The sequence below is a fragment of the Scardinius erythrophthalmus genome, assembly GCF_964197995.2.
Source record: "Scardinius erythrophthalmus genome assembly, chromosome: 24".
In the NCBI taxonomy this organism is placed as follows: Eukaryota; Metazoa; Chordata; class Actinopteri; order Cypriniformes; family Leuciscidae; genus Scardinius; species Scardinius erythrophthalmus.
This window is the reverse complement of record NC_138244.1, coordinates 5868194-5884578: the sequence shown is the minus strand read 5'-3', so window position 1 is coordinate 5884578 and position 16385 is coordinate 5868194. Positions and strand designations below refer to the sequence as shown.

At 37.3% G+C, this 16385-nt stretch overlaps 2 protein-coding genes across 3 annotated transcripts in view; one reads left to right on the top strand and one right to left on the bottom strand.

The window, feature by feature from the left end:
- The window catches only part of tmem138 (transmembrane protein 138), a 7758-nt gene extending 6525 nt beyond the window's left edge, over window positions 1-1233 (bottom strand). Inside the window, exons 1-2 of one of the 2 annotated variants that reach the window (XM_081356085.1) lie at window positions 1143-1233; window positions 481-664 (exon numbers count right to left, since the gene is read on the bottom strand). The gene's annotated coding sequence lies outside the window, so the exon portion shown is untranslated. Of the gene's footprint in view, window positions 1-480; window positions 665-1044 lie in introns of both variants that reach the window. The other variant, XM_081356084.1, reaches the window with a different exon arrangement.
- Window positions 1234-8734: 7501 nt separating this feature from the next.
- cracr2b (calcium release activated channel regulator 2B) lies at window positions 8735-15498 on the top strand (the record flags this gene model as incomplete). Its single annotated transcript, XM_081355749.1, has 9 exons — window positions 8735-8953; window positions 9084-9195; window positions 10174-10312; window positions 10535-10681; window positions 12687-12777; window positions 13542-13637; window positions 13728-13915; window positions 14982-15053; window positions 15345-15498. The coding sequence occupies 9 exons, from the start codon at window positions 8735-8737 to the stop codon at window positions 15496-15498; spliced, it is 1218 nt and encodes a 405-aa protein (XP_081211875.1).
- Window positions 15499-16385: the final 887 nt, after the last annotated feature.

Genomic DNA, 16385 nt, shown 5'->3' with positions numbered 1-16385 from the left:
TCTATCTGTCTATCTATCTAGTTGAATGTCTATCTATCTATCTATCTATCTATCTGTCTATCTATCTATCTATCTATCTATCTATCTATCTGTCTGTCTATCAATCTATCTATCATGTTGAATGTCTATCTATCTAAGTTATCTATCTATCTATCATGTTGAATGTCTCTTTATCTATCTGTCTATCTATCTATCTGTCTGTCTGTCTGTCTGTCTGTCTATCTATCTATCTATCTATCTATCATGTTGAATGTCTATCTATCTATCTAAGTTATCTATCTATCTATCTATCTATCTATCTATCTATCTATCTATCTATCTATCATGTTGAATGTCTATCTATCTATCTAAATTATCTATCTATCTGTCTGTCTGTCTGTCTGTCTGTCTATCTATCTATCTGTCTATCTATCTATCTATCTATCTATCTATCTATCTATCTATCTATCATGTTGAATGTCTATCTCTCCATCGACTCACCTGTAGAGTAAGCAGAGCTGGCCTCCAGCAGAAGTGTCCTGTCACACTGGCCTCGAGTCCTTCAGCTCGTGTTGTCCAAGGTGTTACACAGGGAGAGCAGCAGGTCACCGAGGGGATTACGGGTTATTTCCCTGAGACGCTCTGGGCATCTCTAATCTCCGGCTGATTCAAAACTCCATAGAGCCTAAACAAAGAGATTACCAGCTTCTCTCAACACTCCTCGCGTTCAATACGAAATATCCACAGTATCGAGCAATAAGCGTCAGTCCAAGTGAATTCATTAGACACGAGACTCACTGAGGTGAGAAATCTCCCAGAGCTCCTGATGGTTTCTACCCATCTATCGTCTATCGTGTTAAATGTTTACCAAGACATTAACAACAGATTACGTTAAGTGAAATTAAATCCTACAATAAGATATAAAATTCATGTCAGCAGTTCTAAGAGCGAGACTACTTAAAACTAAAGTCATGAGCAGCTTTGTTTACTCTGATCAACAGATTTAACCATGGATTTAACCAGCTAACTGCTAACCAAACGCATATATCTTTAACTTTTACACACCTTTAAACCCACGCGAGTCGAAAAGCAGATTCAGTGTCCCTTAATTCCTTATGATTCATAAAATCAACCGTCTGAATATTAAAATCATCCTAATTTACCGTAGTTGTAACGGACAGTTTATGATTAGAGGTGATCGCGAGGCACACTGGCACAGCAGAGCACGAGCGCTGCCGCGTCTCCCATGGCAACGGCGCGAGGATCCGGTTACCGTAAAGACTGAAATATTTATTATTTTGTTATTATTTTTATTGTGTGTCGTGTAAATCTTAATCTGTGTACATATAGTGTTATTAATTCGCAACTCTTCTTTAACAACACAAATAAAGCTTTTTGTTTATGAGATGCTGTTCTGTTTTAAAGTGGGCGGGACATAGAGAGAATGAGGCTCTATTATAAGACTTATGGTACTCTGATGCTCTCGAAGCTCTAGCGCCCCCTGCTGGATGACACTGGCCGGTGTTCGAGTATAAAACACCTGCCGTTGGACACGCTACACACCTGAGCAACCTCGCATCACAGGTCTGGTATGTTCTGTCTCTTTATTGAATTTATTCATTCATTAAAAGTATTATATATTCAATTTAACACTAGTTCCTTACGTTCTAACTTAATTCAGTTTGTTTTAACATTATGAAAAGTGCATTGGCAGTGCTGACATATGGCTTAAATTATGTATGACACCAACATTCGCTGTCTAAAGTGATCGACACTGTCTTGTAAAACTTTAATTGTAAGATCTAAATGATATTTTGCATGCCCTTCATTTCATTTCATTTATAAAAGAATTGCCATGTTTTTGGACATATACAATGCTAATGCCATGTTTTTCGTTTAAATGTAGATGGTATATGCCATCATCTACAATGGTTTCACAACAATACATTTATTTATAAAGCTCAAGCCTATTTTGAGTCCAAATACTAATTTATAAAATGTTAAATGTTAATGTACTGTACTCTGAAGTGTATTGTGTTGAAATTGAATATATGAAGTAGATCTTTGCACGTGTTCTCAGGCATATATGAGTGATTTCTTCCTGGGTTTGCATTGTCATTGTAACAAATTAATGATTTAACTTGCCTCACAGAACCTGAGCTTGTTTTGCTAAAGGATAAAATACTTATTTTTATAATAGCTTTCATTCTATATAATTACCTCGAACACAGAGCAAAGAAAATACATGTCTGTTTTCTTATCTGAAGTTGACATATGGCTGTCAGATTTTATCTCTCATGTGATTTTCGTGTGTAATTGTAGCTAAGCTCGGGAAGTTTATTTGACCTTGAGTGTTGCAATTCCTCTATGGCTTTTATTGCAGGTGTAAATATGCCGTGCCCATATATTTTGGTGTATCCGCACATATCTCGACTCACAAAATCACCATTAATGTTTTCATAATACAGTGGCCCTCTAAGATTTTTATTTAAATAGCACTTAAAACAGTCAGAATGTCATTGCATTAGAACAACACAAGCTTAATTTCCAAGCAGAACATTTCATAAACATGTTGTAGCACAGATTCAGACGACACTTGCACTGGCATTTAAACATTTTAAGTCTGTTGTACCTAAATAAGGTTCTATCGAAACTTTCCTTCATGTAAATGCATGTAAAAGGTTTAGGGCCCTTGTGATTGTGGCTCCTGTTTGATTTCCTTTCCAGTTTTTTATGATCTCTATGCATGGTTTTCCAGGGATCCCTGATTCAAATCCCTCATTATCGCTCTTGAGCTATTGTTCAAACCACAACCCAGTCCATTAATGCATTAGGCAAATATTGCATGTTGCATATAACCTGTGGTCATTTAGTATGGAGGTATTTCCCTTGCATCCAGACCTCATCCGCATGGGAATCATAAACTCGTGATTGTGAGTAAGAGCTCTGAATGCTGTCTATGTAAACCGAGCTAAAGTCTTTATTTGCATCTCACTTTGTTTGACTCTCACTGTGCAGTCACATGACTTCATCCTGTTTTGCGGTGCACATCCTGGAAAGAGAAATGAAATCGTGCCTTGCGTGGAGAGTTACTTGATTTCTACATGAGTAAATGTTTATTGTAATTTGAGAGATGACCATCTGTAGCAGGAGGACGTAGGCCTATTTGCTCATGGCATGAGAGGGAGTGTCCTAAGCATAAATCTTAATGCCACGTCCGTATATTCATGCGAAAATTCCCATGTGTTTTGTTGCTGCAGTGTTTCCCACCAGATTATGTAATACAGTTGTGGCCTATCGTCGAGGAAGAAGGGGTGAAAATGATTTGGTCATTTTGAGATTATCAGTATTTTCAGGTTAACGTTTCGTCTTTGATAAACACAAACGTGTCTGTTGTGAACGGACAGGTCAAGAGATAATGAGTGACAGGTTAATATATCAGCCAATTTTTTAACATTTTATAATGAGTTGATAAATAATTCTTCTAGTAACTGATTGTCTAACTGATTCTCTTATCTTATATTAACTCTTTCCCCGCCAAAGTTTTTTGTTTTTTTAAGTTGCCAGCCAACGCCACAATTTTTGATAATTTTCACAAAAATTTCATCCTCGCCAATATTTTGTTGTATGAATATCTGAACATGCAATATATGAAAAGAAAGAACAGCCCCTCTGCTTTTATACCAAAAAAAAAAAAAGTTTTATTCTAGCTTCATGCATTCTTTTTTTACACTTGAATATGGGTAAGTTTCATAAAAAAAAAAAAATTCATTTTGAGCAAAAAGCTGAGAAAATCAAGTTTTTGTCAAAGACTACATCTGGATGGGATTCAGAACGATGATCAAAACACAGGTGGAGTAGATCAAGTTCATCAACACCCCCAAAGCCTCAGTCCTGTAGCTCGTCCCTGGTCGACATTTCATTCAGTAACATTAGGCAGTTTTGATTTACATGCTGTTAATGTTTATGATCGCGTTATTTTACATATGCATATGATTGCATATGATATCGCTTGTTTCCGCTTCTTCTTCGCATGTGCTTTTATCAGGAGATTCAGTACTCTTTCAGACGATGTGCGTAGCGCCGCCTACCGTATAACAGAGAAAACACGGAAATACGGAAAATCACATGTTGTGTAAATGTGTTATCAGTGTGTGTGTGTGTGTGTGTGTGTGTGTGTGTGTGGACTTGCTATTGCCCACAGATACACAGAAACGCTGCTGTGAGCATGTAAGATTTGCTGCTGCTGCATAAATAGACATACATAAATCCCGTGTTAGATCTAGACAGGTGGAGCTGGGGAGGTGGAGGGGTCTAATAGCACTGCAGGACTAGCTTACAGCAAACACTGAACCAGATTAGTGAAATGTTGAGCAAGCAATCTCATTGGCTGCAGAATCAGCAGAGGCCAATCAGCTTGTGTCAGCGGTAATGATGGGATTGCTTGCGGATCTCAGCCAAAAAGCTGCGCTTGAACACACCAAAAGGACATAAGGCGATTGTCAACTAGTATGTGCATTCTGCACCTCCGTGAAAGTAAATATACACTCTAAAAAATGCTGGGTTGTTTTAACCCAGTTTTGGGTCAAATATGGACTAACCCAACGTTGGGTTAAAAATGGACAAATTGCATTTTGGACAAAATCAAAAATGGACAAAAATGCAATTTAAAAATGGACAAATTGCATTGGTTACATTAAAAATGTAAACCAACGGCTGGGTTTGTCCATTTTTAAATTACATTTTTAACCCAACGTTTGGTTAGTCCATATTTGACCCAACATTGGGTTAAAACAACCCAGCATTTTTTAGAGTGTATGTCTATATCAGCAGTTATCAGTAGTCTATTTCTGTCATTCAAAAAGGGAAACTGAAGCTAGGACTGCAGATATACAAACTGTAAACAAAGCAGCAATTTCTTACATTTTGAATATCATTCACGCTGATCACTTTCTTCATTCCAGTCGGCTCATGTTATTATGAAAATATTTGTGCATCTGAATGCTCAGGTAAGATGATATAAAATGATGTCTTTGCTCGCTATCATCACTTTCACTTTTCTGTTTCTCACCGACATCCCTGACGTCGATTCAACTCGCTGAGTGCAGTAATATTTAATAAACAGTCTCAAACTAAACAAAATAAACTCAGAATAAAAACCTGAACAACCTACACATGCAATGTAAAATAACTGACAAAGAACAAGACAGAACACAGGGTATAAATAGACAGAACTAGAGAGGCAAATAACAAGACATACCTGAACTTAACTAACTAATCAACAAGTAACTGGGCAATTCCGTGCAAAACTGTCACATCCATAACGCCAACTAAAATACCATGGCATTGTGTTGGCGTTATGGATGTGACAGTTTTGCGTGGAATTGCCCAACTATGGAAACAAACAGGCAGGGGCGGAGAAAGACTAAACTGAACTAATAGACAGAACACAAAGACAGAAATCAAAACAGACTGACAATGTAACAGCGTCGAACTAGAGCCAACGGTGCAGAACAAACCAAAAAAGCCGAACCGACGCTCAAAAAACGGCCCGACATTGTCCGACGGCTTGGTATCCCGGCCTTAAAGGACCAATCAGGCTGCGCCCTCTAGAGTTTCATGACTGAACTACATATATATATAAATTACAGGAACGTCTGTCTGTCTGTCTGTCTGTCTGTCTGTTAACCGCATATCTCTCGAACCGTTAGTCCGATGGATTTCAAACTTGACAGGTGTCTCGCCACGGGCACGAGTAAGTGCAATGCCAAGTTTGACGTTGTTTGGATGAGAAATGCTAAAGATATCGGTAAATATATAATTTTTAAAAGGTTGTGGTTTAAAAATAAACATTCTGACAATCTGTCAGCTACACTGTTTACTTCTGAATATTATAGTTTGGTTCCAAAATGTGATAAATCCATTTTAATTAATTTGAGTAAAAATGTGTTTTCTTTACCAAGAAACCAACAATTACTAAAAACACACACAAAAACTGATTTTGCACGGGCACTTACTTTGCACTGCTCCCTGAACCGACGCGCTTATTCATTTGTGGATGTTAACTGAATCTGTAAGTCAGCTATGCTGTTTACTTCTGAATATTATATTTCATTCTGGTGCGCTTAACGTTATCGCTACTGTGTAATAGTAGCCTATGCTATTCACCAACTAAACATATCCTATTCAATGCGTTCACAGTCTCTTTCACGCAGGCCCGGCGTCAAGGGGGGGCTTGGGGGGGCTTAGCCCCCCCCTAAGATGATCTCAAGCCCCCCTTGCGGTGATCTGAATGATGATTATGTGACTGAGCGTTCGTGCAGGGTTCGCCTAAACACTTTATGAATAAGATAACAATAAACGAGAACTGCCTGAACTGTTCTTTACTTTAGGCTATTAAACGTCTTTTCACACACATGTGAGAGGAAAATCCGAAGACCGTGACACCCCAAGTACGCAATGCATGACCTTAATTGCCTATCTACTAGCCCCGAGGTTAAAATGCATTGCACACATAGAACGAGCGCCAGCACATCCAGAATTAATGTGCATATACACAATCAAACATAAGGTCTGTTACAATTATTAGGCTACTTTTATTATCAAATCAATATTAGGCTACAATTAGTTAGCCCCGCAATAATCTCATAGCGCATCACTGCATAACCGACGTGCAGCGATGAAGATGTTATATTAGTCCTCATTTAAAAAACAACGTGTTTAACATGAAATAATTCTCATTTTTTTCACCATGGGCCACAAGAGAAATATTAAGAAAATAAATTAAGGTTAGGCCTATACGTTATCAGCACATGTTGAGTAGATTCAGCTCTCATCGGTCAGTTTTTAGTTTCACTTTCTATAGTGAAAAATTGAATGGGATTTGATAGTACTTCTCCACCGACATAACTCACCTTTGCTCAAAGTGCTCGCCTTCATAGTTTAAAACGCAAACATGGCAAATGTTGCGACGTGACGTTTTTCTTTTTCAACAATTGCGCAGAATGATGGACAACAATCACATTTCGCCGCGATATCCCCACGAAATATTTCCAATCACATTTCGCGCACGTCTTATTAACAACAATTACTAAAAACACACACAAAAAAATTATTTTGCACGGGCATTTTGCACTAGTATATATATATGATGGGATATACATGTATGATGTTACATAGATATGTTGTTAAAACTAATCATTCAAAATTAAAATGTTGCCTTGGCAACTAACTGAACAAGTTTAATTTGAAGTACTGAAATTACTAAAAAACGGAAACTGAAATAAAAATTAATGAACTGAAAATGTAAAAATAAAAGCTAATTCATAATATAAACACATACTATAACATATAAATAGTACATAATATGAATACAAACTATAACATATAAATAGTGCTAAAATAACTGATTCTGTCAGCATTGGTATCAGTTTTCGGCCCATATCCTCAGAGTTCCTCTGAGCTCTTGGAGACGTGGAGCAGGTCAATCAAGCCGGCTGGACATTTACTGAAGGAGGAGTTCTGTTTTCTTTAGCTCCCAAATCACAAGACCATCGCAACTGCTACGTAATATCAGACAAACACAGATGTCATTTAGATATGGCATGCGCTCGAGGGAATTACAGCAGACTTGTAGCGTCTCAAGACAGAAAACAACATGGCACCTTTTTGAAGGACTGTTTAACATCCGGGTTAATGTTTATTTGAGGATATGTTAGGAAATTTCAGCCGCCTTCAGCATATTCCACTAATAAAGCTGACTTTAAGCGATTAACTAAAGTCAGTGTTTAACCTCAGGCCACATCGCAGTTTAAAGTGCAATAATTATAATAATGCAAGGTTAATGTTCTTACCAGTTGCAACACAATGAATTTCTAGCTTCAAGTAATTTTTCCGTCCTTATTGAAAATGAAAAGCAACATTTAGAACATATTTTGTATAGTAGTTTATATGTCTACTATAGAGGTATTTGGAGAATAATTTTGGACTAATGAGACTCTGGTAGTGACGGAACAAAAATAGAAACTATCAGCGACCAACAAAAAGTCTTGTTGTATGTTAGGCTACTTGTCACACTTGTGGCCGATTAGGGAAAGAACTACGAGATAAAATTGTTTTCTTATCATTGTTTGACCTCGTTTGACCACTTTAGCAACATTCCTTACAAGCTCCTTATCTTAAAGGACACCTATTATGCCCTTTTTCAAAGATTTTATTTTAATTTTTGGGTCTACTTGAATAGGTTTTCATTCTTGAATGTTCAAAAAACACATTCTCCATTGTTGCAGCTCCTCTTTTCCCAGTCTGTCAGTAACGCTCTGTTTAGTTCCTGTCTCTATGAAGCCCCTCCTTCTGAAAAGCACACTGTGCTCTGATTGGTCGGCTGGATCAGTGTTGTGATTGGTCAAGCATTCAAGCGTGTTTGGGAAATGTCCCGGCCCTTACCATAACCGCGAGTTTCCACACACTACTAACTAACTCAACCAGGCCCCGCCCCTTTATTCTGCGTATGAATTATTTAAATGAGGAATATTGTGATGTGTTCGTTCCCGGAAGAAACTCAAGATTCAATGGAGGCGTTTCAGGGAGTTCAGAAACAGTGACACTGATATAGAGAATAACTCCCGCTGGAGGGACTTTGTAGACCTTTTTCGTGCTCAAACAGCAACATTACACACTAAAGAAAGATGACCATGGAAAAAAGCACAACAGGACCGATGTAATTTCAGCCCGACCCGTCTCTCTCTCTGCAGTGATGTCCAGCTGGCTGAAGGACGGTGAGGTGTTGGAGGGGACGGGCAGTGGTCAGATGTCCCCCAGCTCCAGGCTGCCGGGTCGCACGGCGAGGTTACAGTCGTCCAACGAAGCGCCCCCTCCTGGCTCAGACAGGCAGGACAGAATGAGTAAAGCTAGAGAGCTCTTTGAGCTCTGTGATAAAGAGGGGAAAGGATTCATCACGAAGAGAGACATGCAGGTGAGACAGGACAGGGCGGTGGTGTAAGTCGACGTAATAGTTTTAATAATAAAAGTTTTACTAGGGATGTATGATATATCAGTTGGCCATGCCTCTGTTTAATGTGTGTAATCGTGTTTAAATCCACCAGCGGCTTCAGCAAGAGCTTCCTCTGTCTCCTGAACAGTTGGAATCAGTGTTTGAGAGTTTGGACAGAGACAAAAACGGTTACCTTACACCCCTCGAGTTCCACACGGGCCTAGGTTAGTGTGTATGTCTATTTAAATGTTTGGTAACACTTAAATTTTTGGTGAAATAGTTGCATGTTACTGCATGTACTTACTATAGTTATATATGTATATTAACAGTATAACAGTATATTATGCATAATTACAAGTAACTAACCCTAAACCTAACCCTATAGTACGTACATGATGTTAATTAATATTACTCAGTTCTAATTTCAGTAAGTACAATGTAACTACGTCACCTTAAAATAAAGTGTAACCAAAATTTAATTTAAAATGTTTTTTTTATTAAAAGTTGCTAAAAAAATTACATTTATTCTAACTATATTTTTTTATAATATAGATTATAACCAGCATTTTTTTTCTATACTATATTTTTAAAGAAATATTGAAAACTTTAATAATTCAACATATATTAATTTTTAATTTTTTGTTTAAGTAATCTTATGTGCTTTTGTATTTTTTATTAGTTCATATATATATATATTAACATCAATACTATTATATTTTATTGTATACTATTATATTTATTTTAAAATAAATATTGAAAACATTAATAATTCAACATTTTAATTTTTAATTTTAGTTTAAGGAATCTTATGTGCTTTTGTATTTTTTATTAGTTCATATATATATATATATATATATATATATATATATATATATATATTAACATTAATACTGTATATTAAAATAATATATATATATACAGTATGTTTTTATGCGTTTTATTTATGCTTTATGCTTTAATGCTTTAACTTAACTTGTTTTTTTTTTTCAATTACCAAAAATTATTTTTATTTCGTTTTAATTAACAAAATAGCAATGCTGATAAAATCCTGATGTCACTTTTTTGAATTAAACACGCATTAAACACGTACATATTGCGTACCATTTCACATACTATTTTTAAAAGTAGTATCCAGTATAGTATACTATATGAAGTATGCATTAAGACATATGCCTTAATGAAAACCTCTCTGTCTAAATAAGGAGAGCTTGTTGGTTGTGGGCCGGAGGAGAGAGCGAGGAGCGGAGAAAGACAGAAAGTTGAGGAGGAGCGAGTAGAGCCGGCAGAGATGCGATTCACACACATCCTCATGGAGCTGGGAGCCGACAAACTCTTCAAAGAGTGAGTTAACACACACAGCTGTAGTCTGTAACAGATAAGATAACGAGTAAACTATGCTTGTATGTTTGATGTTTGAATCAATACTGGCTTGACAAAGCTAACATACTGTATTTGTTCACATTTGGCTTAAGGTTTCTGGGCTTTTAAGGCTTTTAAAGAGTTTTAGCTTTTAGTTGTTTTAAAGATTCTTTCATTTTTTCATCATGTGTGTCTGTGTGTTAGTCAGTGGGAGTTGTGCACTCTGTGGGGTGAGCTCCAGAGGGACAAACCTGAGCTTCTGGGGGTTTTGGAGGAGGTTCTTTCCTACACCGTCTCTCATCTACAGGATGCACTCAAAGAGAGAGACAATTTAGAGCAGGCATTGCGCAGGTCAGCCCTCATTGGGGTCCTCAGGCCTCATTGCACTCCAAATCATCCGAAATCGCATACTCTCTTGAGTTGGTGCTAGTAATCACTTTGCGACTGCTTAAAATATATGGTATGAATGTGTGTAGTCAGAGCCGGCCCTAGACCTTTGGGGGCCCTATGCAAAATTTGGTTGGAGGCCCCTTTGATAATTAAATAATTATTAATAAATAATTAAGACCTAAAGAAAAGCAATGACTACTATACGGTACATATTATTATTATATCTACTATGTTTGATGTCTAAAAGAAAAAAAATTATGATACCACTGACTGAGCTGAGTGGCAGTGCAAGACTGAACACACACTGAGGAACTTGCTGAATAAAAAGACTGATAAAGTGATTTTCACTGATCAAATATAATTTATTTGACAACAGAGTTTAAGAGTCACAAACTACAGCATATATATATATATATATATATATATATATATATATATATATATATATATATATATAATTTAAATAAAATATAGCAAATAGAATAACATTTAAATAAAATATATAATATAATAAATAGAACATTCAAATGTTTGAATTTTTCAAATAAACAAAACAATAACATCTAAAACACCACAAACAAGATCAATAGTAACAATATAACCTATTAAATTAAATAATAAAATAATATAAAATTATTATTATTTGCATAGCTATACATGGACCTCAAACACACCGCGTCTTCTAAGTCAGGTGCCTGTAAATGCGCAAAAACTGTTTCCATTGCAGTTTTGCGAAATATTCCTTTTTCGAATTGCCTGAAAAACCACCTCATGCGAGCGTAAAAACTTTTTTGCGATAAACGGGAGTTTTTGCGAAATTGACGTGTTTCAACAAAGACAACAACCGTTCATTTTTCGTTTTTCAATTAGGGGTTAAAAAAGGAAAAACAAATGGACACAAAAGTAGCCTACATGGATCGTTTGGACAGAATACGAGACAGAATTCTTTATTAAATTCATAAAAGAAACAATAATTAGCCTATAGGAATACTGGATTCTAAATCTCAAAGAAATGCCACAATCGGAGCAGAAATGAGGGCGAAACACCCAGAAACTCCTTATATGTGTCGTTCGGGGGTCTTTCCCTGCCATTAATGCTTGGATAACACGCCACGTCTCCTTCCATTAATAATAATAATAATAATGTCTAATGCGGTGGCTGTGATATTATAACCAACGTCCGTTGCTGTGATTTTTGGAATGACTTATCACGAGAGAAAAAAATACGTTTTAGTCGCATAACATCGGTTAATGGAAACGCCGTAATTTCGCAATAGTTTTTTATCGATATTTAGATAATAGCGCAAAATATTTGCGCAAATCTGTAATGGAAACGCGGCTAATGTCTGACTGACCGACCAAGCGACAACGAGTGACATCATAGGGTCAAGACTCGCGGGAAAATTGCCAATCGCCATAATAAATAAATAAATAACTACTATGCTTATGATGCCAGATAAAGACCGCTGTAGGCCCATTTCTTTTTATTTATTTATTTTATGTTTTGATGTGTGATTTTTTTTTTCACCCACTAGCTAGCAGTGACTCTAGGGGGCCCTCTGCTGGTCACGGGGCCCTTTGCAATTGCAAAGGTCGCTAAGTGGCTGGGCCGGCTCTGTGTGTAGTATAAATGAAATCCAGACATACTACATCCACCATTTTGTCATTATCATGTGACCTACCAGCGTCACCTCCATTCATAAATCCTCTCCCGTGGCCTCATGGGATAGTAAAGTGTCCATCATATGCACACTTCAGAATCTCACCAGAAGTAGTAGGTCATCTGGGTATTTTGCCTACTATTTTATTAATACTGTGAATCTTTTGTCACATAATGTTTTTGGCCTACTATATAGTAGTGAAGTATGCGATTTCGGACGCAGCCTTGCACCTGTTGTAAAATAAACTTCTTTTTAATAAACGTCTTGAGATAAAGAAGTGTTCTGAGTGTTTAAATGTCCTGCAGGAGAGAGGAGGATCATGACAGGGTGGTTCGGTCCATGTATGAAGACATGGAGAGTCAGTTAAAAGAAGAGAGAGAGAAACGACAAGCTCTGGTAAATTCACACACACTTTAAATATGAAGCACAGATTTTAGTACAGATAAACATTTAGCATAAGAACTGTGGTTATTTAATTAGAGAACAATATTATTAGAGGATACATTGTTCATGGTGATTATTATAATAGTGGTGATTATTATAATGATATTGATTATGATTGTTATGATGGAGATAATTATGTTCATGGAGATTATGTTGTTGGTAATCATATTGCTCATGGTGTTAAATGATTATAATGGTGATTATAATGATATTGATTATGATTGTTATGATGGTGATAATATTATCCATGGTGATTCTGATAATAATGGTGATTATAATGATGATGGCGATTATGATAATGATCCAGAAGATGGTTTTGATGTTAGTTATCATATGATAGAATGGTAATGATATTGATGATTTTTTTAATGGTGATTATATAATGATAGTAATGGTGATAATGATAGTTTATGGTGATTGATGCTGATTATGATATTGATGATGGTGATTATGATGGGAAAACAATATTTATAGTGATAATGGAAGTAATGGCCTTTATGATGTTGGTAATATTGTTGAAGATGATGATGATAAAGGTGATATGATATTGTTCATGTGATTATGATAACACTGATTGTGATGTGATGGTGATAATTATAATGATCATGGTGATGGTTATGATGATGGTGACTTGATATTCATAAAGGGTGGTAATGATGGTGATAACAATATTGATGAGGATGATGGTGGTGATGTTGCTGTGTTCTGTGATGAAGGACAGTGTAAAACAGGGAAACAAGAAAGAGCAGCTACTACAGGAACTGAGGACGCGAGAACAAGAGCTCGAGTTCACGCTCACCAAACAGCGGGAGGTACAGACTCCTCATTCACTCGTCAACATGTTTGATTTATTAAACCAGCTGGAGGTCTATCTCAACCCACCTGTGTGTGTGTGTGTGTAGTTGGAGAGCAGGATCAGCACTCTGAGCAGTGATCAGGCTAACACTCGCGGAGAGAACCGCCGACTACACAACGTCAACCAGCAACTGCAGGATGAACTCGACCAGAGCCGAGAGGAGCTTCAGCAAACTCTGAGTCAACTACAACAACTACAGGCCACCATCAAACAACAGCGCAGGGGCAAAGAGAGGTGGCTTTTCATGAGTGTTACTCACTGTATGAAAAAACATTGTTTGCATTATTACTACTACTTCTACTACTTTTGCAGTGATGCCATAGAAGAACCATTTTTGGTTTCCTAAAGAACCTTTCAGTGAACATTCTAAAAAGAAACATTTGTTTTCTTAGTGTGAAGAACATTTTAATATGAAAATATATATATATATATATATAAATCTATGGAACCTTTTTTTCACTATAAAGAAACTTTTGTGCAATGGAAAGTTCCATGGATGATCATCAATACCAGTAAAAAAAACTTTTGTTTTGAAGCCCTGTTTACATTTGGTATAAAGATGCGTTTTGGTCGATCGGATCACAAGTAGACGAGGGACACACATTCACACTTACACCTGGTGTTTTAATCCGTCTCTTTTGTCCACTTTCAATCACTTCTGTCCTGATTTCTTCAAGGGGAGGGTCTATGGGCGAGTAAATGTAAGGGTTTTTCCAGATCTTTCAATCTAATGGATGAAATAAGCTCATGTAATTTACATATGAACTCGACCGGAGATGGTGGAAAAACACACGGAGAACATCAGCTTTAGTTTCTGCTCTGACAGACACAAGACCAGCCGAACGCTGTGTGTGTGTGTTAGAAATCAGGAATGGAGAGAGAACATTGTGCTTGGTATGTTTTTCATCTTCAAACCAAACTTGGGTCTTCAGACGACAGTTTAAATCCTGTCTGGCTCGAGCTCTTCCCATAATGTCACTCATTAGATCAGTAGACGGAGAGAAGACAGTCTTTAGTGGCTGTTTAAACACATTCGATCACATGAGCGTTTACACGACGAAAGCAATCCAGTCTAATGTGTTTTCAACTCCCTGGTCAAGCTCAAAACGTTTTAGACCCCGTTTACTCCTGTATTTAGCATCGTCCACTTGTGATCCGATCGACCAAAACACATCTTAATACCAGGTGGAAACAGGGCCTAACAGTGTGATGATAAAAAGTAGTGAGCAAACAAACATAAGTTGCTCTTTCCTGCTGATAGTCTTGTGTATTTTTCACGTCTGACTGTTTCTCACTACAGAGAAGTCCTGAAAGTGTCCCGAAACATGCAGAAGGAACGGGAAAGCCTCGTGAGACAGCTGGACTTGCTCAGGTAGGCCAACCCCACTTTAGTGTGCAACGTTCAAGTGTTCAAGTGTAGGCATGTGTGTATTATTCTTATCTGAAAGATAAGGCCATAATAATTGACCAATCAAAACACAAAACGAACAGATGCAGGTTTAGGATGGTTGATCAGTCATTGTTCCATTTTATTGATAACATTTGTTATCTATATTCTGAGGCTGTAAAAGTCCTGTGAGTAGAAGCTTTATCTTTAAAAATGTATCTGTAGTTCTCACTCTCTCTCTCTCTCTCTCTCTCTCTCTCTCTCTCTCTCTTATAGAGACATGAACAAGCGTCTTCGGGATGATAAAGATGCCCATCAGACACAGAAGATGGTTAGTCAAAAATACCCCTTCACGTCCCCCACCCATTACCCACCATGCCGCTGTGTTCACGCCTTCTCGCCGTGGGCGCGTTCTGTTTACCCGTATTAAGTCCATGTAACATTACCCAGAATGCACCCCTGCAGACGGTGCAGCTAAAATGTGCACGGATACATTCAGCTGGATGTATTTCTCTGGGTTTCCATGAGCCCATGTTCCCTCAGGAATTCGAAAGCTTCCAGATTCCACATTTTCCAGCTATTTTCATGTTATTTTCGGGAGAGCTTGTTCCATTCGTCCGCAACAAATGACTCGGAGGAATCTTTGTACGGATTAACGCATGTCGCAGCGCATACGCCTCAACGAAGACCTCTTGTGGAACATTTGAGACTGTGAATGTGGAATTTAGCCGATGCCTGTTCTCCAATGAAACGGCTCACGTTTGGAGAAAGATTGTTCCTTTGTTCGGTCTGTTACAGAAGCAAGTGCGACTCAAAAGAATCTTCTGAATGGCAATTTTCTGCTTCAGAAGAACCTCAATGCCCCTCTTTTTTTTTTGTTCTTTACAAAGAAAGTCCAAAAATAAGAAAGGGAGCATAAATAACGCTTAAAGTCCCCCTGTGGTGAAAATCAAGTTTTTAATGTTGTTTATGTGGTGTGTGTGTGTTTTTTTATGTGCTTTAAAGGGTTAGTTCACCCAAAAATTAAAATTCTGTCAGTAATTACTCACCCTCATGTTGTTCCAACCGCGTAAGACCTTCGTTCATCTTCGGAACACAAATTAAGATATTTTTGATGAAATCTGAGCCATGTTTCACTCCTCCATAGGCTTCCAGTGTGACCGAAACTTGATGGCCCAGAAAAGTTATTAAAGAGATCGTTAATATAGTCCAAGTGACTCCAGTGGCTCAATCTTAATTATATCAAGCGACGAGAATACTTTTTGTGCGCAAAAACAAACAAAAATAACGACTTTATTCCACTATTCATTTCCTGTT